Consider the following 24,995-nt stretch of genomic DNA (forward strand, 5'->3'; position numbering starts at 1 on the left):
ACCACTGCACTATGGGGACTCTATATCAATCTATATACACAACACATGGAATACTGTACAGTTTCATGAAATACAATTTCCAAACATTAACCAGAGAAAAACTTACATTGAATCCCAGAACTTTGTATCCATCAATGAACTTGAGCTGATTTAAGAGATTTGCCTTCTGGCAGCACGCAGGTGGCGAAGAGTGAGGACGAAGTACAAGGTCATCGTAGTTTCTTTGCTGCTCTCCCCGCACCCATGAAGCATGGTACGCTCGCTCTATTGTTTTCCTTACCTAAGAACACACTGTTTCATTTGAGGGACTTACTAAATTCAGAACAGTTGACAAAGGTAAAATAGCAAATTAAGTACAATATTACTAAAAATGTGTTTGTGATTACAGAATTGTATTTTAAATTTTATAGTGCTAACTAACAATACATTATAGGTATTACAATATCAATTGACTATGTTAATACAGTACATGGTGTACTAAAAATAAAAACATCTTGCAACAAATAATTGCCGAGCTAAATTTATGATGTGCTTTAAGAGTAAACTTGGAAAAGAATTGTTATACAGTATGTGATTTTAATTATACTAAATACAATCAACATACCTTTTCATTTAACAATTGTATTTGATGCTTCTCTGCCTCTAGGAATAATCGTTCCTGCTTCAAGTGATGAGCCAACTCTCCTATGTCTGCCTGTAGACTTCCCATGCTGTTCCAGCCCTATTAAAAAAAAGATAATTGCATACAGGTACTGTAGCTTTATGAATATGGTAGTCTACAAATTACAAGTTCTATTCTGTCTAGTTGGAGCCTCCTTCAATAAATATAGTTAGAGAGAAATTTCACTGACATAAAAATAACTACAGACAAAGAAGCCTGGTGAAGAGACTGGAAGCATCAGAGAAAATTAGGCTAATGCTAACAAAGCTCTCCCACTTAGATAGCTCAGTGATGGAGGTTAGCAAACAGTTAGCAAACTGGGGATATTAGGCTAAGATTTCTGGTAGCTGATCATTTTAAATTAAATATTTATACATCTCTGGAACATTTGTTATATAATTGTCCCTGAATTCATATATCTTTTCGCACTCCATCACAGTGACGAAGGGTGTGTGAATAATTTTGTTGATACAGTTTACATTTGGTCAGGTATATATCAGCTGTAATGAAAAATCCCAGAGATACTTATAACCGAGTCTAAGCCGAGCAGTTTTAACTTCTAGTAGACTGCTGATAAAGAATTTACAAATTTTTTAATAAAAACTAATATTTCTTGTGGGCAAAAGTGTATACCTAGTTATCAAGACATACCCCCTTTTTTGGAAGAGTTCGGTTTTGAATGACTTACGAAGTAGGTTGGCCTCTGTAAACAAATTCACTTTTCCTTCAAGCCAAAATAAGACATTCTGCTGAAGCTCTTTAATTCTTAAGTTAGATTACACAGTTCCAAATTTAACACAAGAGTGCATTAGTCTCAGTGGAAACGAAAAGCATATTAGTAATGAACGAATTATTCCAATGATTGATTTTTGCATACACTATGAAATTTAAATCCATAACCAAGAGTGACTATACCTGCTCTAGAAATGTATAACACTGCTGCCCAGCCCAATAGCTAATTCATCAAAAAGAGTGAAACCACATTCTTATATATTAAAGTGAAAGAATAACTACTTATATGAGCAAGGGGGATCTATAGGGTTAAAAAAAGGGGTCAAATGAGTTGCCATTAGACATCACTACTCTTTTTAAATAAACCTATTCCACACTAACCTAACAAAATAACTCTTTGGGCCATTTTGGATACTACTGAGAGCAATCACGAAAAAAATTCATGTGTCAAGCCACAAGGAAGTTTACAACATCCTCCCTGTCTAAATAATCAGCAGAATAAAATTTAAAACCGCTGTCATCTTTATGTGAGGTCACATACTTCTGTCCGAAAGTGAAACTTCCCGTCTGCAAAATACGGCTAATTTCAGGACTTGGATTACGAAAATATCAGCATGTGGTATATAAACTAAAAAAAGAACATAATGACGAACTTGAGGCGATGAAATACACACTGGCCAAGACAACGAGACGATGTATCAATGTTCTGTCCAATACAGTTCCAGATGACAAGCAGATCAGAACGCGAGTACAGCCACCACACATCACCACATACACTCACTACACCCCCAAGCAACACCTCATACAGGTGTGCACCTCCTGCTTTACCTGCCCAATCTGTCACGCCCCCAAACGGAAGCTGTCTGATTACGTCGACGCAGCCAATGTCCTCGACTGCGAGCAGAATTCTTTCTCATAACCTCCCACCACTGTCACTGGGACCATATTTGTTTACGATTATGAACCACTGGCAATTTAATGCGACGTACGTGAGGAGAGGATCAGGAAGGGGAGTCAGAACGGTGTACAGAAGGATCTGGAGAGGTTTAGTGATCACTAAGGAGGATCTGGAGCGCAGGAGCCCGCGGGGTGGCTGGCTCTGGGGCGTTTATAATTTACAGGAGGTTGTGCTGAGTGCCACCCAGGGACCAGCTCCTCGTCAGGGCTACACTACGGCTAATTGACCCCCAACAAGCTTAAAGCCTCGTATCAACGTCATTCCCAGGTCGTTAGGAGATCGTACAGCCGTACGACCACATTTTCAACTCCCTGTCCACCTGAAAAATACTCTATGGCGCCCTGATCATATATTAATGTAAATTTTAATCAGACATCAGCATAATAATAAGTCCTCAAATTAATATACCACCAACACACACTATATATATATATAATATATATATAATATATATATATATATATATATATATATATATATATATATATATATAGTTTACAAAATAGATGGCAAATTCCTTGGTGTTCTCATTGACCACAAACTGAATTTCCAGGGACACATTCTAAATATATAAAAAAAAATTCAAAAACTGTTGGCATTCTTTCTAAGATCAGATATTATGTACCTCACCCTGCCTTGGTGACGCTCTATTACTCCCTCATCAATCCTTATCTCAACTATGGTATTTGTGCTTGGGGTTCCACTACCCAAAATCATTTACGTCCTCTAATTACTCAACACAAAGCTGCTATTAGGACAGTATCCAACTCTGGCCCCAGACATCACTCGGTACCCTTACTCAAATCTCTGAATATGTTAGATATTAAGTCATTGCACATCCTCTCATGTCTCATATATATATCTATATATATAATATATATATATATATATATATATATATATATATATATATATAATATATATATATATATATATATATATATATATATATATATATATATATATATATATATATATATATATATATGTCGTACCTAATAGCCAGAACGCACTTATCGGCCTACTATGCAAGGCCCGATTTGCCTAATAAGCCAAGTTTTCCTGAATTAATATATTTTCTCTAATTTTTTTCTTATGAAATGATAAATCTAACCATTTCATTATGTATGAGGTCAATTTTTTTTTATTGGAGTTTAAATTAACGTAGATATATGACCAAACCTAACCAACCCAACCTAACCTAACCTAACCTATCTTTATAGGTTAGGTTAGGTTAGGTGGCGGAAAAAGTTAGGTTAGGTTAGGTAGTCGAAAAACAATTAATTCATGAAAACTTGGCTTATTAGGCAAATTGGGCCTTGCATAGTAGGCTGAGAAGTGAGTTCTGGCTACTAGGTACGACATATATATATATATATATATATATATATATATATATATATATATATATATATATATATATATATATATATATATATATATATATATATATATATATACAGTATATATATATATATATATATATATATATATATATATATATATATATATATAATATATATATATATACATATATATATATATATATATATATATATATATATATATATATATATATATATATATATATAAAATGCTGAACTGTAATGCCAATCCTGACCTTTAAAGATTCATTGAAGGTTGTAACAACCCATGAGCACCACACCAGAAACAAATACCTTTTTGATATTCCAAGAATACGACTCAATCAAACTAGAAATGCTCTGCAAATCAAGGGACCCAGAGTGTGGAATGACCTTCCCAATCATGTTAAAGACTGTACCTCTCTCAACCAGTTTAAGATAAAAACTAAGCACTACCTAATTAACTCCCTGTAACCTACCTTACCCCTATAATGTCAACCCATGTCTGTTATTTTTAAACAATGCTGTTTGTCGACCAAATTGTATTTTTGCTGTTTTTCTTCCATGTTCCCCTCTTTTTTATTTTTATATTTTCTCAATACATTTTATAATTTAATCTCAATTAGTATAAAGTTTTAGTCTTTAGTGTTTTTCCTGCCCGAAACGCTTTGCATAATAGTAGCTTTAGGCATTGTATGTACTAGCTCTATCTATAAATTCATCAATATTTATATCACCCCTTATGTATGTACTTTACCTGAATAAACATTTTGAATTTGAGGAGGGTAAAAATAGCCTATACTACTCTATCCTTTTGAGATGTATTTTATTTTCTCAACAAACGTACTTGAACTTGAAACTGAATACATACATGCAATGAACAACGGTTTCAATCACAACAAAACATAATGTAAGACAGGAGATGCTTTTTCACTCATAGGAGTATAAACTCGTGGACAGTTGTATCCACACCTCGGTTGTGTGCGGTCGCTAGGTTGGCGCTCTTGGCGTCCGCTGATTGGTGGGAGGTGGAGGATTGCCCCACACTCTTCGTTTTTGCACGTGGTGATACAGGATATTGTGCATTTGTTCTCGATTATTGACAGCGTCGAAGACATGGCTGAGGCGTTATGCCTAAGTGGTAGTGAGGAGGACAGACAAGATGATAATCGACCGTTTGAATTAGTAGTGAACAAAAAGAAACGGAGAAATAATAACAGACAGCGAGACAGTGAGAGTGACGATGAGATTGCAAAGAGACCAAAGAATGAGACCCTACTCAGCAAGACTCAAGACAAGCAAGACAAGACAAGAAGGAAGAGGCTGTTGTTCCCTACAACATGCCAATTGAATTTCCATCAAAAGCTAGAGTGGACGGTACGTCTGGCTAAACAATGTTTGGAATACGAACCACTTTTCAAGGAGGGTCTTCACCGGCCCTACATAACAGTTGGGACTGAACAGGCCGTGGAACGCCTCACGACGGTTGGTTTTGAGAATGTAGTGGTGGTTCCTCCAGAAGAAGGTATGTTGCACACAAAGATCATAGTTTTCAAGTTTCCAACTTACTTGGATCCTGACTGTCTTCTTCTTAACAATGATAATGTTGTCTGGGCGAAGAGGAATAGTGTTCGTGGTGACAAACGAAGCCAGGTTGTTGCCTTGGTAAAGGGTGAGGCGTCGGAGAAAATTTTTGTGCAAGGACTAGGCTATAGGAACGTTGCAAAATACGTTGAGGAGCCCATACTGTGCATGAAGTGTTCACGTTGGGGACATATGACATGGAAATGCCAGTTTGACCCCAGGTGTCGGTATTGTGGGAAAAATCACGACTCGCGAGAGTGTAGAGTCAAAATTGAAAGAAGTGAAAAAATCATCCCATTTTGTTGCAACTGTCGAGGCAGCCACAATGCTGGTTCCTCTCTATGCCCCATGAAGCCTCATCTGAAAGAGACTAGAACGGGTCCTACAAGCAGGATAGATGTATCCTCGCAGCAAGGAAAAATTGTGCAAGAGGAACATGGAGGAAACAGTTGGAAGCCAACGGCAGCCCCTATGATCAATGTGTGGGAAAAAGGGACGGAGAAAGTAAAGAGCTGTCTTTGTAACTATCAAAATGCATATATCTTTGCTTTCACTTCAGTTATATTTATGACAAGGGATTTAAAATTTGCCTATATTTCTGCTTCTCTGATGACATTAAAAACTTTCGTTTATTACAGTATCTACATAAAATTAACATTTATCTTCATTAGGTTGTAGTTCTCATCAATAGGGAGAGCGTCGGTAAAAAAAAAAAAATTGTTTAAATATAAATATCTTTCCTCTCTCAATAATATGCCCGAAACGCTATGCGTACTAGTGGCTTTAGGTATTGTATGTACTAGCTCTATCTATAAATCCAATATTATGTTTGTAAATCGACTATTTATGTACTTTCCTGAATAAAATGAACTTTACTTTACTAATATCTAATCTCTGTGACTAAAACGTAAGAACGACTTTATCTATGCCTTTTTGATAACATATACAATTATAAGCTTTATTAGTGAATCTCTATTAATTAAACAATATATCAGAGAGTGTGTAAGGTTCGGTGTTCCATGTGCGAAGAGACATGGGAGATTTTACATCAGTACAGTAAATGTTTTAAGTAGCGAACGCATACTAACGAATAACGATTAGTATAGACCAACACTATTGTTCTATGAACTCGATTTAACTTCCAGACATGTATTTTTCAATAAGTCTTAAATATTTTCTGGCTAGTTATGTTAGATATTATTAGAAATATGTATTCTACTTGTTAATATAATAAACAAAATTTGCGATCATTTAAGGAGAGAAGTGCGACGACTGGATCACTGTGTACAGAAGGTTGATATGCCAACAAACACTTTCCAGACAACAATATATCTTGGATAAGTCGCTCCACAACATTGACACCTGGACCGTTGACTTCCTATGAGGCCACATATTTACTTATTTCATAATGGAAGTATATTATTTTATAGTAAATATATGTTTTCTCGTGTTCTGCATTAAGCACCAACATTATAGTGAATAAATATACCATATTTCTTCATTATTTAAGTAATGCTAGGAGGCTTTGAGTAGCTTTGGGTCATTAGGTGAACAGAATCTCCAATAGATGGGGCGAGAGTCGCGCTATCTCTCGCCCGAGCGAGAGTCGAAACTTATTTTAGAATTGATATATCTTTGTCCTCCAACAAGATATATTTCCTTTGGTGCACTCACAATAACGAGCATATCTCTGTCTTTCTGAAGGCATATAATATTTTAGGCTTTATAAGCGTATCTTTGTTAATTACACACTATATTGGCAAGTGCGTAGGCTTCTGCATTCCATGACTGACAAGCTACTGAATGCCACTATAAAAACGTATGTATCTTCACTTGAGCTTTATATATGTCTATGTTAAAGTATTTAAAATGAAGCTTATATTTCTATCTTTCTTGAGACATATAAAACATATGTGTTTATTAATGAATTTACGTGAAATAAGCATTGTTCTGAGAGAGAGTTGCTCTGTCGATCAGTCTGTACGGGGTCGGAGCTCGGCGATTATTAAAACACATGTATCTTCATTAGAACTTTATATATATCTATGGTAAAGTATTTAAAATGAAGCTTATATTTCTATCTTTCTCAACACATATAAAAACATTTGAGTTTATTAACGAATTTACGTGAAATAAGCATTGTTCTGAGAGAGAGTTACTCCGTTGCTCGATCTGTGCGGAATCGGAGCTCGCCGATTAGAAAAATACACGTATCTTTGCTTTAAATACAAATATGCCCATGGTAAGGCATTTAAAATGAAGATTATGTTTCTATCTTTCTTGAGACGTATAAAAATCTTACGTTTATTAACGATTCTGCGTGAAATAAGCATTGTTCCGAGATGAATATTGCGGATTTCCGGCTCTACGACCGATGAAAAATGCAACTTTTATACAACTACAAATATCTTTAGTTTTACTTTAAATTTTGTCCTGAAAGAGTTTTCATATATAGATCCAGTTTCTGCCGTTCTTCTGACATAAAAAGACCTTTGGTTTAATAAGTTATTAAGATGTTTTCAACAATATTACTAGGGCGTTCACCGATTCTAACATGGGCAACCCTTTTGGAAACGCAACACATGGGTTGACCTGATTGATATATGGGTCAGATTCCATTAAGGTTCGGAACAAATACACCAAGCAGTGCCGAAAGGCGATTGAAAATATTTAGAGAACAGACAGAAGAAACCAATGACAGTGATAATGAGATCGAAGGAATATAACGTCAAGCAGATGCACGTGAGACGGTGCTACTGATGACAGACAGGCACCTTGAAAAGTACCTATGCTTTTTTACCCACAAGGTTATAAACCCATGGAACTGGCTACCCGCCGAAGCCATAAATGCCTAAACCCTGTTAAATTTTAGTATCTAACTGGAAAAGATCATCAGGGCAAATGGGGGACCTTTGACAAGCCACCAGCTTCCTGTCCTTGGCAAGGCCACTAAAGTGTTGGTGCCCTCAGGTAACTTCAGATCGTTTATATTGTATATGCATACTGTCTCCAGTCCTTATTCATATTGTGTGTGTGTAATTTAAAAAAAGTATTGAGGCATTGTATTAGACCAAAGTCATAAGAGAAAAGTATTTTGCATTACAGTATGCTGGATATAGTTTCTAAAATAATCTTACACTTTTCTTTCATTTTGCATGGCAGAAAAAAAAGAGAGTTTACAAAATGCTCTTTTATTCTATAATTATGATACATTCAGTTTAATAAATAGTATACAAAAAATGTTGATGGGATGGGTATAATTACAAATACTTGCACAGCTATTTATATCATGTATATAACGAGTAACAAAACATACAAGTGCATACACATTATCTTCCATTTTAACTATTTTTACTGTTGAAAAGGTTGTTTACAACCAGGCTCACCAGCTTGTCTTTAGAGATGCCATTTGCTAACTTCATGGACTTGGATGTCTAGCAATCTATTACAAACTTGTGGGGAGGACAATTACCACCTTTCTTTTACAGCAAACATTTAAATCTTTTCCTTTTCCTTTTTACAGCAAATCTAGCATTTCCTGTTATATTTTGCATCAAGAACTGTTATATTTTGCATCAAGAACAAAAACCTAGCACGTGCAGCCTACTTTTGATTAGAAAGACCAGCTCTAAGTTATACATTTTAATACAATGCATAGGATTGTGTATTTATGGTTTCTGATTCTTACCTTCCAGCACTCCAGTACAGGCATACATCTGCTGCAGGTAATTTTGAGACACTATAATGCAGCTCAATCATATATTTGACAAAAATTCATATGTTTATACAATGTTATTTATGATTCAAATATTTCATTTTATTAACTACTTTTCTTGTCAAGTGCAGCACTACCACCACTTCCGTCAGAGAATATATTGTAGATTACATACTTTTATGCCTTAGTGGTTCAGCCGCTACCACAAATTAAGAAAAATGCACCTATTGCATTTAAGACACTGTTAACAAAAAATTTAAGTTGTTTTCCCTACAATAACTTTATCCTGTATATGAGAAAACATCAATGTATTGTGTGAGTTGGGTAAAATTAATCTGATGTGAATGAATGCCCAGGATCAACCATTTTTCCCTTAAAATTCAAAATGCCCGTATTTAGACATTCTTGTAGGCTGATATTTAATCAATACCTGACTTGAGTTTCAGAAAGTAATATTTCACATATTCAACATTTGCCTTTGTGTGTTTATAATCTGTAGCAACCACTCACGGTTTCTTAAAGCTTTCCATGATTTTTTATTTTTAAAATCAATAATTTGTAATACAGCAGTATTAATCCATTAATAAAAACCTCAGTAATATAAAATTTATCAAAATTTTGTAGTTTGACAGAGCTTGCATAAGTGTAAAACTAATTAATGTACATTAGACAATACTGTAGTTAATAAAATAACTGAGAGCCAAATTCTTAGTTTTAACAAGAAAATATTTTTTATCAGAAGTCAGATTATATACAGCATACATTTTGTGTGTGTGCATATGTCTATCCAATAATTACCAAGTATACAGGGTAGTTAAAGCATGAGAGCTATACTTGTGGTGTCCCATCTTCCCAGTAATCTGTCATATCATGTTTTGAAACTAGCGATGGTTTTGGCATCCACTGCCTTCTAACTTAACCTGTTCCAATTGTCTACAATTGTTCATGTGCACCTTTTCTAATTTAGTGATGTGGTTCTTGAGGTAAGGATGAATATGAATGAATGACTATATAACTGCTGTATATTCCAATCACAGTTTTATAAATGTCATGAACAGTTTCTGTAGTATTTCTCCATTCATAAATTTGAAAGGCAAATCTGAACTTAAGTAGCGTAGTGTAGGTTCCTCTCGCACAATCTTTATGTGAGCCACTGATGAGCTTACTATCCAAAACCCCTCCTAGATCTTTCTTTATCAGAGTTCTTCAGTATTGTTTCACATAATTGTGTGCATGTGTATATGTGTGTGTATAAATACATACATAATCAGTCAATAAGATTGAGATCGTATTTCAGTAACAAGTACTAAATTTGCTCAATAAATGTTGGCAGAATAAAGCAGTTACAAAAAGAATCAGCTAATATACGAGAGATCCATTACTTTTGTCTTCAAGGCAGGAATTATGCCATACAAGATATTATGCCTTACAAAAATTATTATGCAAAATTAAACAAGAAACAGATGTGTACTGATTTTTAAAATCTAATATCATTGTTTATTAACTGTATTTAATTTCCAAAATACTGTATATCCCTAAATATACAACCAGCACTCGCACATAGAAGTATTGAATCGATTAAGTAATTATCAAAACATTGAATCCATGGTCTACTTAAATTAACATAATGAAACAAGAATTTAAATAAAAGTACAATAAATGCCATAAAGTTTTTTATAAAAACTTCAACACTGCATAAATATTTCGTTTGCAATAATATACTTTACCTTAACACTTTGTCAATATTCTGGTAAATTGATTGTAACTACAGTATTTACTGTTTATATTTTAAATAAAGGCTACAAAGAGCAATTGAGAATCTTTGTATTTAAGAGTTTCTAGGTTTTATGAGAGTTTCAAAGTGAGATACTCTTCAAACTTAAGTTCAGTAAACAAGAAAAACAAAATTATACACACACGCACACGCACATGCACACGCACGCACGCACACACACACACACGTGTGTGTGTGTGTGTGCGTGTGTAATTACCTACACTTAGGTAATTACACACACACACACACACACACACACACACACACACACACACACACACACACTACACTACACTACACTACACTACACTACACTACACTACACTGTAATAAGGAAAGAGGGGAGGTGGTGGAGTGGCCCTACTAATGAGAAAAGAATGTAGTTTCAAGGAGATGGTTATCCTGGATTGCGAAGGGTTCAGAGACTATATAACAGGCACGATGACGATGGGAGGACCAAGAGTAGTAGTAGAAGTGATACATAACCCTCCACCAAACGACAGAAGACTCCAGGCAAGAGTATGACAACAAAATGGCAGTTAACACTATAATTGAGAGGGAAACCTCTGCTGCCTGTAGAAATAGATCCCATCTGCTCATCATGACGGACTTCAATCACGGAAGGATAGACTGGGAGAACAAGGAACTGCATGGAGGTGAGGATACATGGAGAACTAAATTATTGGAGGTGGCAACAGAAAACTTAAGCCAGCATGTCAAGGAAACCACAAGAATGAGAAGCAACAATGAACCAGCGAGACTCGATCTAGTCTTCACTCTAAACGACTCCGACATAAGGGAAATCGGTTTCGAGGCCCCAGTAAGAATGAGCGATCACAGTGTACTGACATTTGAGTATTTTGTCGAAGAAGGGTTAATGAACTCAAGGAAGGGAACTGAAAACAAAAGGCTAGAATTCCGAAAGGGAAACTATGAGGAGATAAGAAAATTCCAAACATATATAACATGGGAAACAGAACGAAGACATGATGGACAACATCACAGAGAAGTGTAAGGAGACAGCAGACAAGTTTTTCTCGGTCCAAAAGGAAACAAAAATAAATACAGATGAGAAACCAATAGTTTAATCAGAAATGTAGGCTAGCTAAGCAACAAAGTACAAGGGCGTGGAGAAACTATAGAAATAACAGGACACTTGAGAGCAGAGAAAGATACCAGAGTGCCAGGAATGAATATGTCAGGCTGAGAAGAGAGGCAGAAGGGCAATACGAAAATGACATTGCAAGCAAGGCAAACACTCGACCTAAATTACTGCACAGCCACATCAGGAGAAAAACAACAGTAAAGGAACCAAATGACAAGGGAGTGTGCAAGGAACTGAATAAGAAATTCCAGGAGGTCTTCACATTAGAACTAGGAGAAGTTCCAGAGATAAGAGGAAATAGTTAACCAGGCACCACTAGAATAGTTTGGGATTACCAGTGGGAATGTAAAGAAGCTCTTGCTAGAGATGGATGTGCCAAAGACTATAGGCCCAGATGGAATCTCCCCTTGGAGATGCCTGCAGGCACAAATAGTAAAATACACACACACACTCACAAAAGATTCTCAGAAGAATTGATAGGATAGATAAAGACAGTTTATTTAATGTGGGGGGTGGACACGCACTAGGGGGATACAGGTGGAAATTGAGTACCCAAGTGAGTCACAGAGACATTAGAACAAACTTTTTAGTGTCATGGTAGTTAACCAATGGAATGCATTAGGAAGTGATGTGATGGAGGCAGACTTCATACACAGTTTCAAACGTAAATATGATAGATGTATGTATTGTAGATATGATACTGCATACATACACACACACGCACATATATACATACATACATATACACACATAGACATACAGTATGTCTATGTATTTATATACAGGTATACTGTATATTATATATATATGATAATCTTGATGGTTTGCTTACATTTGTTTTAGAATAGCTATAACCTCAGAAATTAAGTACTGTACTGTAAAAGATAATGGCTATCTGAAGCCATTGTATTATAATATGTTGACACACTAGTTCCAAACAAATGTTTGAGTTACCGGTATATACTGTACTTAAATTCAAATAAGGCAATAGAAACCGTTTCATGACGTGCAGTTTATCAAACTGAATGTACGGTAAATTCCCGCATGAGCATAATGATACGAACACTTCTAGTTTTGGCATCAGTGTTACTGAAATTATTACCCTAATGCAAAATGGGGAAAAATATATATTCGGTAATCAGATGAATAAACATTGTACTCAAACCACCATACTATATTTTTTGTAGACTATGGATACTGATAATTGGTCATAATAAGTTTAATTATTTGTAATGCTCAGTATCTAGTCTAGTCTCCTAGCCTAATCACCATAGGCCTGACTGTATTCAAGAAATCAACTAAGCACTATATTATTTTTGGGGTCCCAGTTTAAAAAATATATTGGCTAACCATCTATGAATGAAATAAATATTAAAATGAGGGATACTGAACTTATTTCCTATTTTTAGTAGTTTATCTGACAAATCATCAGTGTCCAATGTGTTACAATAAAATATACAACCATAATGATGGTTATTTGGCAATTTTATGCAATGTCTTTCCATCATTCCATCAGGAACATCATCCAAGCCTCGGCTGCAACTGATAACCGACTCAACGGATTGGTGACTGAAGATAATAGATTAGGCACTGAACTTAAACCATAAATTTCATATAAATGGTCTGGCCCAAAACCACATACATATGTATGTACTATATATACTGTAATCCCATATAATGTATTACAATATAAATATTTATCATGGAATTTGTTTAAACAAATGTTTTCAGTGAATATCTAATTTAAAAATTAACATATGGAAGCATATTCAACAAACTTAATGTGTCACCTAGTTTAAATATAAATACTGTATTGCCTATCTGATATTAGGGCAAGCCTCCTGTATGCTCATGATAACAATTATAATTAAAAAAGAAGCACCACACCATTTAGTAATTTGAGAAATTACAGAATTAACAAATTACAGTATAATATTTATCACGGTAAATTTATGTACTGAAATTCAAGAACTTTTCAAAGTCTAACTTTAACCAAAAAAGAAAGCAATACATGGTGTTCATCTATAAGTCCTGTACGTGTGTGTGTGTGTGAACATGTGCATGCACCTGTCTCAACAGAATATATGATTGGCTATTTGTGTTTTACATGGCTATAGAAAGATACATATGCATCATATGTATCACTTGCAGACCTGCACATATAGTGAGACTTCAATATAGGTGATGTATGGATCTGTCTTCCAATTATAACTCTACATGATAAAATGTTGATGACTACCGTAATTATTTTTTTTCCGAAGAACACAGGGTTGCACCATAAATATTATACACGCATAACACCCTTGGCTTATTTGGAGCTTTAACAAACTTCCATAGAACTTTGTAATTAGTTCATTTTATGAAACCTTTGAATTTTAAGTTGATATGTACTCCAATTTATTTATGACAAATCTAAACAGTATTATATTGATACGTTGACATGACACAGGTCTTCCCTAGGGCAGACACACTTCACTGATAAGCTATGACACAGCCTTTCCTAGGGCAGACCAAGACACTTCACTGATAAGCTATGACACAGGTCTTCCCTAAGGCAGACCAAGACACTTCACTCCAGAAACCCAAAAAATGACAAAACTTAAACAACTAAAACCTAACAATAAAACAAATGAGCATACTGCAAAGCAATATTTCCTAAGCTTTTATACAATTTCATCATTTCACTGATGAATGTTTTGTTTCAAATATTGATCCCTATATAATTTTTGTCAGAGAATCTTGTTAAGATTACTTCAATATATTTTTAAATCTAGCATTAATTAAAACTGCGAGCACCATCTGGGATACATGGAAATGCTTGAATGCATAAGTACTAGGAAATGCAATTTTATCAAAACAGTTGTAAATAATAAATGTGTCCTAATTACAAGCAACACAAACCGACTAGGGACATATGCAGCTCACAGACAGCACCAACATATTTATAATTAAAAATGTAATCTCAGTTACAAAAACAAACTAATACTGTACTGTTAAATAATAACAAAATATCTTTGGTTTACAGAGAGTATATTAATAAAAGACCTACAAACAAGCCCCATTTCGTAAACTATTTTTTTCAAACTCCACGAGAAACTTGTTGGTATTCATGTCACTCCGGCCAATATCAAGCACACGAGTCATTATCATGAGACACGAGGGATTTTATCCACAGTCACAAGATTTACACTCTAGTCCCAATAAGTTATCACAGTGTTACTTGCTATGCTAGTGGCAAGATAAGTGTTCACTTTAGGTGTTGTTTACACTCAATATAGTGGCCAATAATGACCTGCAGGTCAAAATACAATATGATCCCTGCTGCTCAGAAAGACAGGATTCATAGTCTTTAGCCGACACAAATGCCTCCTTTTTCTGGCAAGGACTTAAATCTGACATGTTTTATGTGGCCTAAACACAGTTTTTTGAGAGCTAAAAAATCATGGCAAGGAGAAATTACTTTGGCTTAGGGGCCACTGCTGGCTTTACCTCCTGACTTTTTCTGGACGGTGCTTTTGTTACTGGCTTTGGTTCCTGGACATCAGACTCTTTTTTCTCAAATTTCTGTTGCAAAGATGCTACATGTGAATTGCTTATCCGTCCACTTCGATTTATGTTTGAAATTCCTGTAGCTGATCCTGGTCTGGCTGTCTGTCCAGTTGAAGGTTTACTAATTGATGGTATAGATTTGACAGCAGGTTTTTTTGGTCCTGCTTTTTCCACTTGTTTATCTGCAGCTTTTATGCCTGTCTTATCCCCTGCTTTTGAAGTAGCTTTAGTTCCTGACTTTTCATTTGGCTTGCTTCCTGCTTTTTGATCTACTTTATTTACTGTTCCTGTTGTTGTCTTCTTTACCCCTGGCTGTGGAGTAGTACTGCGGCTCTTTTCTCCACGACCACTGCCAGTATTAGAAGTATTCCTCGAAGGTGTTGTACCACGTGTTGGTGTAGCACCTCGAGTAGGAGACAATAAACGTCCAGGCTTAGACACTGGTGATGTTACTTTAGAGGCTTGAGATGTACCTCTACCACGTGCAACATTATTTCCACCAGAAGACGTTACAATAGACTCCTTAGAATTTGAACTGTTGCTTGATGTTTCTGTTGAAACAGGCTCTTCCATTTTGCTTGTTTTTTCGGTGATATTTGAGTGTGTAATGACCTTATCTGGTGGGAATAACACTTTGTCTGGAGGAAACACTGGTCTACTAGGCTGTGGTACTGATGATATGTTAGTTGTAACTGCTGAAGGTGTTATTTTATGTACAGTTGCTGTTCTTGCAGCAGTTGTTGTAGTAGCTGGCACTGAAGCTGAGATGCTTGCCGAGGTGGTGACTGTAGAAGTAGGGATAGTTACAGATACTTTTGAAATGCTAATAGATTGTGCTGGTACACCTCTTTCCTTGAAACTTGATTTTATGGGTTCAGCTGTATTACTGTTACTATTATTAGTAGTTTTCACTGACTTGTTACTGCCAGCTGCTAATGTTGCTGCTGCTGCTGCCTCCCCTGCTGCTGCCCCTGCTGCCCTAACAGCTGCCAATGATGCAGCTAAATTCATTGATGGTGTATTGGTGCTATTGGTGGTACTTGGTGTGGTTGTGGTGACAGTAGGAGTTGATGTAACTACATTTTGACTTATCTTTGAATTAAGGAAGCTTGAAGATGATTTAAAAGTACCAGGCGTTACTGTTGAGGTAAGAGAAGTTGTGGATGGCATAGTGGTTGCAGTCTTTGCATTTCCTGCATTTAAATAAGAAAATACTCCTCTTGGTACAGGTTTAAATGATGCACTATTACTACTTGGATCTGTTGTGCTAGCTTTAGGCAATTTATTCAAAATTAAGCCATCATCTTTTGGAGATGTTACAGCAGAAGCACTAGATTTTCTCACCACATCAGGTACTTTATTCGATCTCCATGGGTATGATGAGCTCTTACTCATAGTACTATTATTTGTCTTGTTAGAGCCTGTACTTGTATTACTTGTCTTTGGCTGTAATGTTGCTTCAGTGTTTGGTGATGCATTAACCTTACTATCTTGACTAGTAGGAGACCCTACTTTAGTGGATTTGCTAGTCTTGGGTCCTTGGTCTCCACCTTTATTTTTATTTCTCTTCTTAGCTAATGTACTAACAAATTCAGCATCTCTAGTTGATAATTCTGTAACTATTTCTGACAATAATCCACCATCTTCTGAACTACCACAACTTGTTCTATGGCTATCTAGTAAAGCAGATGAAGGAGGACTAACTGATAGTGATGTGTCACTAGCTTGTGGAGATTCAATACTCACTACATCCACTTCAAGATCAGGTGGTGACTCTACAAGATTTGTGTAGAGAGGCTCTGATGCTGTCTTCTCATCTGGTGAGTTTTTATCATTTGCTTTCTTCTTTGGTTTGTTATACAGAAAGGAGAATATAGATTTCTTCTCTTTCCTCCCATCAACTGTGTCTGGAGGTGCATATGTAACTTCTTGCAAAGGAATTTCTTTATCTGGAGTTCTGTCATCAATAGTTGCATAAATGTTTTCTGATGGAGAAGTGTCTTCATCAATGTCAGCTATTGGAGCACTTCCTTCTTGGATATTTAGACAGTCATCATAGAAACACTCTGACTCTGGTGTTCCTGGGATTGTAGGAAGGGGAGGTCTAGGGGGTGGTTCCGAGGGCCTCGTTGGAGGTAAGCTTTTGGGTCTGGGTGCACGCATGGAACCAAACTTTGGAATGGCTGGACGAATTGTCACTGGAGTTTCACGCATGCTGCCTATTCTTTGAAGCTCTTTGTTAGTGTCATTTTTCTCTGCAACTGGTGGTATCCACATTACCCTAATGTTTGATCTTGCATCTGTATTAGGAGTCTTGATTTTGTCTTCTGGGACGGATGGAGCCCAAGATACTTTGTTGGGTTTGCTACTTTCTTCTTGAGCTGCCTTTACCTGGCTTGGTTTTATATTACTGGGCATTGGAGGGTCAGGAGCTGATCTAACAGGAACTAAATTTGCAGGAAGTTCTGTGGCATGAAGTTGCATTGGAGCAGAGATTTCTAACTGCACAAGACTTTCACGTTTGATCTTGGCTGCTTTTCTTGGCAGAGTATTTGAACGTCCTGCTTCAAAATCTGTCTCATTAATTTCCACTCCCTGTTTATCCTTTTTAGTAAGAAAAGAAGCAATTCTAGCAACTGCTGACTGCTTATCTCCTTCTTGCCGCTTTATTTCACAATTTTCGTCCTGATTTTCTACCGGCTTACATGTCTGTGAAATAAGTATGGATGCATCTGGTACCGATAGTGGCCTGGTTACCAGACTAGGAACCTTGCGATATGGTGTAATAATAGCAACAGGGGGTAAGCATGTAGTCGCTTTTTGTGGGTTTCCTGTTGCAGTTACTCCTGGTGGTGGTGGTGGAGCCACCCTATTTGGTAACACAGACTTCGGTATATGGGATGCAATTGCTGGATTAGTAGAGCCCTGTAAACTAGGGCCACTGATACTCATTTTAATTCCAGCCCCCTCACTTGCTGCAATACTTGCCACTCCTATCTGACCTGGTTGACTGGTAGTTTTATTTTGCCACCCAGTTACTAAAGGACTGTTTGGAAGTCCATTGGAAGCACTTGTGATAATTACGCCTGTAGTGATAGACGGCACACTAGCAGATGCAGGTATGGCAGTAACAGGTGGTGGTGGAATAGGTGGTACCAATCCTCCACTATTCTTTGAACTTGGTGGTGATTTCTCTTTTAAAGAAGATACTGGTTTTGTAAAGCCTTCACTTTTTCCAAAGAAACTACCAGAAAAAGTGAGTGGTTTGTTTGCCAAGCCTCCAGCTGTGATGGAATTTGCATGCCCATTTAGTAGTGGGCTATTGCTCTTGGATCCCTGCGATGATGGTGGTGTTGGGGAGCGGGGAGTGGTTACTGCCCCTCTCGTGTTGTCTACTAGCCTGCCCACTCCTCCAACTTCCACGCACAGCAAGCCTGGAGGACGAATCGTTCGTTTCCCCGGGTCCACATGTGGCAACCTATAACAAATAATCAAAAGTAAACTTAATATCTAATACTTAAAACTTAATACTTAATACAGTAAACTGAATCAGTAATAATCATAAGAATATATAATCTTATATCAATGAAACTCTTTCAAATACATACAATGTATAAAATGAGTACAAGGTTGTGATGCAATGGTACAAGCCAATATTTTACTTCCTCCATGATGGAGAAGAGTTATTTCTTCAGTTTTTGGTGTTTGTAGGATATTGCCAGTAGGTATTTTCTTTATATTATAACAATTATTTGTCTTAATTATATTTTACACTTTTTTATAAATATTGACTACATGAATTTGTTCATGGAACTATTTACATGTACATATAACATTGGATATTTTAATCTTAATGTCTTGCATCAGTTTTAATATACAATACAGTGCAACCTTCCCTAACCAGAGTATACTCCTATGAAAAATTAAATAAACACCAAAAGTATTAAACCCTCGTATAAGTTGTTATTATTCTTAAACACCTGAGGTCTTATAATTAACGAATGATAAGATATATATAGATACAGTACATTTATGTACTGATGTGAGATGGTGGTATGGCATAAGCCTGAACAATCATGGTTTTAGTGGTGAAAACAGACAATCTGACATGAAGGATGAAGTAAGGAATGATGTCATGGAGAGGTTGGTGTAAGGTGCAAAAGTAGATCAATTGTAAGACTGAGCCATGAATTGTGATGGTTTGAACATATTGAATGAATAGATGATACAGTAGTGATATTCACTACATGCAACCTTCACGACACAAGATCTTCACTATACATATTTCAAATATATACATACCAAGGTATGTGTGTATACACACACAGGACAATCTGCTTGAAGCAGTCAAAGCGAAGTCCACCAAGACCTTGCCCCACATCCCCAAGGTTGCCCATCACCAAGCAGCAACAAAACTCGCCAGTCTGCTGACTTAGGTCAACAATGCTCCTAGAACCATTGGAGCATGGAACAATCTTCTACTATTTGGGAATGCATGCCTGGCATTACCACCTAGGAGAGACACGTCATTAGCAACCTCAGTAATTAGGGCTCTTAATGAATTCCCCAGAGAAGACAACCTGGTCCGCCTCCCCTTGTGCCAAGAACACCGGCCACAGGATGACCAACAATAGTTACCTGAGAACCACAAAATGAGAGCACAGATCACCCGGAAAATAGAAGAGGGCAATACCACAGGTGCCATCAGAATAATAACCGGCGATGACACTATTGCCTCCAAGCAAGAGCACGACAGCAGAGGCACTACAAGACAAACACCCATATAGAGCTCCAGATAGTAGCAGTGACCCCAGGAAAACAATACTGGCATAGAACCCTTGACTGTTCGAGAATCTGAGGTGTACAAAACAGCCTTGTCTTTCCCAACAGGCTCAGCAGGGGGCTTTACAGGCTTAAGACCCCAGCACAGAATAGAACAGACAGAACTGTCCATTTTTGTTTTTGTGAAGACTTTCACTTTTGTTACAAAAATATGATGTTCAGCTGGACTATGCCAAAGTAAAAATTGAAGCAAAGATCATCCTAGTGAAAACACTAGCTTCACTATTCTTGTATTCCCTTCTGGGGGTCCCCCAGATTCCATGTTTTGAGGACTTCCCAACAGTCTCTTAAGAGTCCACAATGGAAGTGTTTACAGCTTACATTATGCCAAATATAATTAAAATCCAGCACTGAATGTAATAAAATGCTTCTTTCACAGTGGGTCCTCAAGCTACCTACCTGGGAACCTCCAAACCTTGGGTGGTGCATCAGGGCTCTTAAGATTCAATCCTCAACCCACAAAGGAGCTAAACTCCAACTCCTGCAAAAGCCGAGATGCATAGTAGCCTGCATCAAGAGTGGCAGATGTAGGCAAGGCACACCTCGACCGACAGAACCAAAGAATGAGAAGGGGGTGCAAACGCATTATAAGTGCATCACCAAGTGCTCCATCCTATCATAAAACAGAGCCTCCAAACCTAGGGCATCCAAGCCCGACCAAGGCCACAGGTAACAAAAATAGGATACCCTGTTGTGTCAAGTGGCCATTGCTTGATAAGCTGCCACCCACAATGGGGGCTCAGCAAAAACTGAGGTCTAAGTATGACAGCATTCACAACAATGAGTATGAAAATCATAAACCAACAGGCACAGTAGTGTTGACAGAAAAGGTGTTCATCAGTGTGAACTAAAGCCAACAAACACCCAGGAAAACCATAGCCTGTGGTAGACTCTGAGGAAGCTTACACAACACCACTCAACATGTGATGCATGGGCACCTACCAGCACCAACCTGGTATGAACTGGCTGGAAGCCAGGCGTCAAGGTGTATGCGAAGCCTGAGGCTAACCACCTGACCAGGAAATATGTATCAAAGGGAGGTATAAGCTGCTGCAAGAACACACCCATCATGTGTCCCCAGAAGAAAGACAACTAATCCATACCCAATCTGGGACTCCACAGAGGAGCAAAGAAACTTGCATGACCCAGGATGAAGCACCTCGAAAGGAGGAAAACTGAAAGGGGACACTATTTCAAACCATATCAGGGAGGATAACCTGGACCAAAGGCACAGCCAGCACCAACTAATGAAGGCAAAGAAGTTCATATAAAGGCCCTGACAGAAGTCCAAATGGAAGGCCAAATGAGCCCAAAAAGCCTTATGAACCCTGGAGTACCAGATGCACGAGTGAGGAAGCTGGCCGGTCAGTGCCCTCAAGTGACTGGAGCATCCATCTGGTAGTGAGAAAGTATTGCTAATAAGTGGTTGCTAGTAATCATGGTTCTGATCAGGGTTGCGAATGTTACCCTTGCAGTTGCCCGTTTCGTTGAGCTCAACCTTCAGGTGGCTTATTCTCAGATTATTGTGGTAGTCATAGACTCCCCTTACTGTTATTGAGGTGGCCAGATTTTGGTCCTGGCATGTGGTAGGCATTCATGAATTTTGAGAGCCTGGTGTGGTATCCAAAGTTTGGAGGTTCCCTGGTGGGTAACTTGGAGAGCCACTAAAGGAACTCAACCAAAATTGAGCAAGTTTATCTTATTTTCATATATATGGGAAGTATTACATGGTTTAAAATATCAAAATGTTCCCGAAGCTAAAACAATGTATTTTACATTGCTGTCATTAACAAGTTTAGTACAAGCACACATGTGGATGGTGTTAACACACATGCATACATGTAACAACAAACATATACTATGTCCACCGTGACTGACAAAATATGAAAACAAAACAAGTGCAAAATACTCATGTTAACTATTATGGGCAACACTTTTCTAATTTTTATAATTTTCAGCTGCTTTAAATATTGTCAACTTATTGTACAGTTCAGTATAGCAAAACTATTGCACTGTACTTTGCTAGCATTAATAATGTCAAGTATCCAGTGTGAATGTATCATGTACAATATCTGAACATACAGATACACTGTTTGCCCTTTATTTTGTATACTACACCTTGTCAATGGCACAATTTTGTAGGAAAACATGGTACGTGTGAACACCTTGTGCAAAGATACTTCAAGACTGACGCATTTTTTTTTTCAGCGTTTTATAAGTGCAAGCATTCTGATAAGTGAACTTATGCACAATATGTGCATCTTTGAGGCTTTAATTTATTATAGTTGTACTTAACACAAAAATATCAAGTAAGAGCGCCCAAATTTTATATCTAAAATTCAGCATTGAATGTAATGAAAGAACACTTTCTAGTGGGTGCCCTCAGTGGCTCCTTGAACTAACCAGGCGGCTAGTTCAGGGACCCACCGAGGAAAGTCCTCCCAGAAAAGATGACAAACTTGGTCACAGGTCGGAATTAGAATTAAATTCCAAGAACTGAGGATAACGTGTGCAGTGAGTTTGTGCAGCAAATCCTTGTAAAACATTGTTTCACATGTTCGTATTTGATATCAAGATAGTACATAACAGTACAGTACTTAGAAATAAAGTGCATTCAGTTTGGCAATTATTAAAGGTGTATAAAAAAAAAATACTTGGCAATTACAACATTCACCAATATCCATGGTATTATTTTCAAATACTAGCACTGTAAATGCTATCTGATATGAGATATGTCAATTCTGATATGGGAGTCTGGATATTTTGCACAAGATATTTAAAAAGTCTGTCTTAAAAGTCTCTACTCAGACATTATGCAGTCTAAGGAAATGACTGAATGACAGCTCAGAATCTTTATTAGACTCATTCTAGTTATTGTTATTAAGCTCAGAATTTTATCTACAGTGATGCCTAATTTCAAGATCAGGTTCACATTTTCCTGTACTGTGGTATTAAATACTAAGAAATATTTTATCTGATTTTCCATAGAGGACAGCTCCAGCATCTTCTTTCAGTCTAAGAAGCTTGGATTTTCGAGTTATTGCAATCAAACGTTATTTGGAAAACATTCTGCTCTTTATTTTCCCCATAGTATAGCTGTTTAACATCATATTATAAACAGATCAATGAAAAGGCATCTTAAGATATAAATCAGAAGTTCCAGTAATTTTGAGAGAAGATTTTCAACTGAATTCCAACAACACAAAAGATGATATAATGAAGCCATAGTTCACTTTTATAAGTGTCAACAGGGGAACCCGAGGGAACACGTACAGCAACCTGAATCACAGAGTTTGTACATGTAAAGCCATACAAAGCAGTTTCCTATTCTGACAGAAACAATACACCCTCATCTAATGTTTATTCCTATACTTTATGCCCTCATTTTGTGTAAGAAATGTCAACACTGATTATATATGAGAAAAATGAATGAAACAATGCTATAAACCACTAATTGTCTGAAAATAAACTTCATAGAAATGAAGATTTTATCACAATATCTTAACATAGAAGACTCATCTTTTGGGCTATGAAAGCTTTATTATATAACCAAAAAAATAAAAAATAATAATCTGGAGAGAAGCCAGAAATTCGGACACAGAAACAAGAATTTATAAACTGGCCCCCACGAATCTCTTGCATAATCTAAAAGTAATTGTACAAAATATATTGATAATTAAGACCAAGAAGCCTAGCTCTTCTTGGGGAAATTTATGTCTAGTCAATCACAAAAAACTGTAGGTAGGAAGTGTAAGAGCGTTAGTGTCTTGATAGGCAACTTGGTAACGATGAAAACTGATCTTCCAACTTTATGTACTGTATGTAACAAATATCTTGTCTCCATTATCCCAAGCATTGACTAAACTATAAATGGTATATTTTTTGTTTCTTTTCCTTAATACTGTATTGTGCTTTAATGGGCCTATTGCCACTTTTATACCTACCACCATCCTATGAATTCTTTTTTGGTATTATTTTATTCTCATTGTTTTACTATTATTTTGATGCATAATATTAATTTTATCTGAAGTTTCTGAGTTTCATTGGCTTTATTAATACTTCTAAAACTGTGAGTGGTCTACCATACTCTCCTAAGATTCACTCTACTCTGGTAAAAGTCTTCCCTCCATGGATAATGCTCTTGTTTATTTTTCAACACATAAATTATTCAGCCAACTTTCAGCCAAGCCAACTTAAATAGCTCATACACATTTTACTAGCTTAATAAAATGACAACAAAAATCATACTGTGAACTTTAGCAAATTGCTGTACTGAATCAGTATTCATAATCTAATTCGAAAACACACATTGCCGTTTCATATCCATGCATAAACTGAGTGATTTACAATTGTGTTGTGTGCTAAGGTAGCCTTGTTATTAGGTTTTCCTGTAAAGTGAGGTGACTAATTATTTACACTCTTAGCTTGAGGTGCAGTATCCAAATTCGTTGACTTAGGCCTTATTTCACCATAGGAATTCTGAACCAGAACCGAAGCTGTACCATCTTCTACCTTTGTTTTTCTCTTTAGTCTGTGTTGAACAATTGAAATTTGCATTACAAAAAATTAAAATGTGATCATGTAAGTATTTCCAGTTCTGTTTAGGGTAAATAATGACACAAATAAGTTTTAAAATATTAAGGCATTTTACAGGAAAACACTTACAGTCCAGTATAGTTTATGATAAGCCTGTTTTTACATAATTAATAGG

The 24,995-nt window shown here is 36.6% G+C and overlaps 2 protein-coding genes across 5 annotated transcripts in view; both read right to left on the minus strand.

Annotated features, from left to right (window-relative positions):
* The window catches only part of Gapvd1 (GTPase activating protein and VPS9 domains 1), a 43,777-nt gene extending 40,994 nt beyond the window's left edge, over window positions 1-2,783 (minus strand). For 2 of the 4 annotated variants that reach the window (XM_045740041.2, XM_045740040.2), the window contains exons 1-3: window positions 2,222-2,374; window positions 605-721; window positions 107-280 (exon numbers count right to left, since the gene is read on the minus strand). In XM_045740041.2, the coding sequence (XP_045595997.1) occupies window positions 107-280; window positions 605-709 (279 nt within the window). In that variant the 5' untranslated portion in view covers window positions 710-721; window positions 2,222-2,374. The other 2 variants (XM_069331834.1, XM_069331835.1) reach the window with 2 other exon arrangements.
* Window positions 2,784-7,601: 4,818 nt separating this feature from the next.
* The window catches only part of LOC123756747 (uncharacterized), a 222,161-nt gene continuing 204,767 nt past the window's right edge, over window positions 7,602-24,995 (minus strand). The window contains exon 17 of the mRNA XM_045740042.2: window positions 7,602-18,920. Within this exon, the coding sequence (XP_045595998.2) occupies window positions 15,350-18,920 (3,571 nt within the window). The 3' untranslated portion in view covers window positions 7,602-15,349. The remainder of the gene's footprint in view (window positions 18,921-24,995) is intronic.

The sequence above is a fragment of the Procambarus clarkii genome, chromosome 26, assembly GCF_040958095.1.
Source record: "Procambarus clarkii isolate CNS0578487 chromosome 26, FALCON_Pclarkii_2.0, whole genome shotgun sequence".
Classification (NCBI taxonomy): Eukaryota; Metazoa; Arthropoda; class Malacostraca; order Decapoda; family Cambaridae; genus Procambarus; species Procambarus clarkii.